This window comes from Stegastes partitus, unplaced genomic scaffold, assembly GCF_000690725.1.
Source record: "Stegastes partitus isolate 25-593 unplaced genomic scaffold, Stegastes_partitus-1.0.2 Scaffold2638, whole genome shotgun sequence".
NCBI lineage: Eukaryota > Metazoa > Chordata > Actinopteri > Pomacentridae > Stegastes > Stegastes partitus.
This window is the reverse complement of record NW_007580369.1, coordinates 1-2239: the sequence shown is the minus strand read 5'-3', so window position 1 is coordinate 2239 and position 2239 is coordinate 1. Positions and strand designations below refer to the sequence as shown.

General features: G+C 43.7%; 1 protein-coding gene across 3 annotated transcripts in view; it reads left to right on the top strand.

The window, feature by feature from the left end:
• The window catches only part of LOC103375508 (pannexin-1-like), a 12824-nt gene extending 10690 nt beyond the window's left edge, over positions 1–2134 (top strand). For all 3 annotated transcript variants that reach the window (XM_008305810.1, XM_008305809.1, XM_008305808.1), the window contains exons 7-8: positions 45–225; positions 639–2134. In XM_008305810.1, the coding sequence (XP_008304032.1) occupies positions 45–225; positions 639–724 (267 nt within the window). In that variant the 3' untranslated portion in view covers positions 725–2134. The remainder of the gene's footprint in view (positions 1–44; positions 226–638) is intronic.
• Positions 2135–2239: the final 105 nt, after the last annotated feature.

The following is a 2239-nucleotide window of genomic DNA, read 5'->3' as shown; positions in this document are numbered from 1 at the left end:
TGTCGTCTGTTTTCACCTGCTTTCGTCTGTTGTCGTGTGTGCAGGTGCTGGAGCTGCTCAGGAGACGAGGGGGATGTTCTGAGGAGACCTTCGACTCGATGGGTCTCCTGCAGACGCTCTGCCTGGTGAAGCTGGACGGAGTCGACGGGAAGAAAAGCGCTGCAGGAAAACCCGACTTCGCTGCTGAAGCTGCAAACAACAGCTGGACGGGAACCGAGATGAAAGGTGAGATTCGACTATTGCTTGGAAGCACTTGATGTCTTCGATCCTGCTATTAGCAAATTAACCTTTTCATGTATAATCATCAAATGTGATCAAAGTTTCTCCCAGAATCAGCTGATCTCCTGTTTTTGTTCTGTAGAAGCTTTAATCTCAGTTTCTGTTGTATTCACTGCGGACTCATTTATTTCTGAGTTTAACAGATCTTATCTGTCATTCAACAAAACAGAGAAGATCTGAGAAACAACTTTATATTGTTTAATAAAATGTTAAAAATGTTCACCTTTACATCACCTCTCGAAGCAGCCATGCTAGCTGCTTTCATGCTAAGCTAAGCAACTGTTGGCTCCAGGTTTGTTAACGACTGTTGCTCAGATTTCTGAATCATTCGGTAACGTTCAGTATTTGTTGATTTTCAGAGTTCGCTCCGCTGCTGACAGGAAGTGGTGATGTCACCGGAAGCGGAGCCAGTGAGGGAGCAGCCGCCCGGCAGCGAGCGATTTGATTGGCTGAAACACGACTTACTGCGATTGTAGATTCAATAACAAAGGACGACAAAGTTTCAGCTTGGATCTGTGGATTTGAGAGTTTTAGTACAAAGCAGCAGCTGATGAATGTTCAGAATCATTCGATGGTTTTTAGATGATTAAAACGCTGCAGCTGGTGTCTCTGAATCACCTGCATTCACTGATCATTCAACAGACGGTCGTGAAGCAGCTTCTCTCCTGACTGGGATCAAACAGAACTGAACCCTGAACCAGACATTTGGGTCATTTCATTAACAGTCCACCAGTCCTTCACCTGATGCTCAGAATCAGCTGGTTCTGGAGCAGCTTGGTTCAGCTTTGGTAGATTTTTATATGACATGACGTTTCTTATCTCCTGCCTGCTTGCTGTTTCTGTTGGAGCTGTTTAAAACCAGCTCAGTGTCTCGTTTTTTGGCTGCCGGAACCTTTTGGGATCTTTTGTTGGTGTTTGCAGTCAAATGTACATTTTCTACGGAGGAACAAACCAGCGACTGAAAGTAAAGAACAAGTTCACTTTAAATTCACGATACATTGTGAAACTGTCTAAGTAGCTTTGGTGTGTTTCTGTGGGAACAGGTTTCACACTTCAGGCCTGTGGAGGAGACGACTGGATGGTTCTGTGTGATTCTGAGCTTTAAGCAGCTGAACCATGAAGCCCAGCTCAGACGTCGTTCAGGATGTTTCTGTTCTTCTTACTTGATTCATTTATTACAGAAATGAAGGGTTTTTCAGGTACGATCGCATGAAGCTTTCAGTTATCGTCGCCTTTATCTGATTTTTATAAAAAGGCACGGAGTTGTCCGAGTTTATCGAACTGACCTGAGTGTTGACCAGGAAACAGGCGATCCAGCGATGACTCCAGTTTACATCATCATCTACTTAAATCTCAGGGATGAAAACGTTTAACGTGGACCTGCTCACGTCTTCTCTTTGCTTTATGTTCGTGTTTTTACAAACTTCTGTTGTTTTTCTTCTGAACGCTGAGTGTGTGTGTCTCCAGACAAACTTAGTCGCGTTGCTGCCTTTTGTATTTTGTATTATTGTTTCTGGGCTTTTTCTGCCTGTGTTGGACGGGATCGAGTAGCGAGACGGAGAGACGTGGGAGAAGAGTCGGGGAAGGATGTGCAGCACCGAGCCGCTGGCTGGACCGGACCATGCGGCGCTGAATCGGTGACCGTAGCCCTGTTCACGGGTCACCTTCTGTCCAGTTGAGCTGCCGGGGCGGCCTGTGTACTGGATTTATGAAGTTTGTTAAAAAGCTGCCTGATTACTGACTGCTTCATACAAATACAGGTTTTTGATGTTTCTTCAGGGCGAACATGTAAAGTCATACTTTTTTCTTTGATTTTATTAAATATTGTCTGTAGTTTAACAAAACAGGAACAAAACAATCAGTAAAATGTCACGAAATTAAACTGTTGAAAATGTTCATTTTTCCAGTGTGACACTAATTATGGTGCAGATTTGTCAGTGATTTAAAAAAAAAAAAAAAA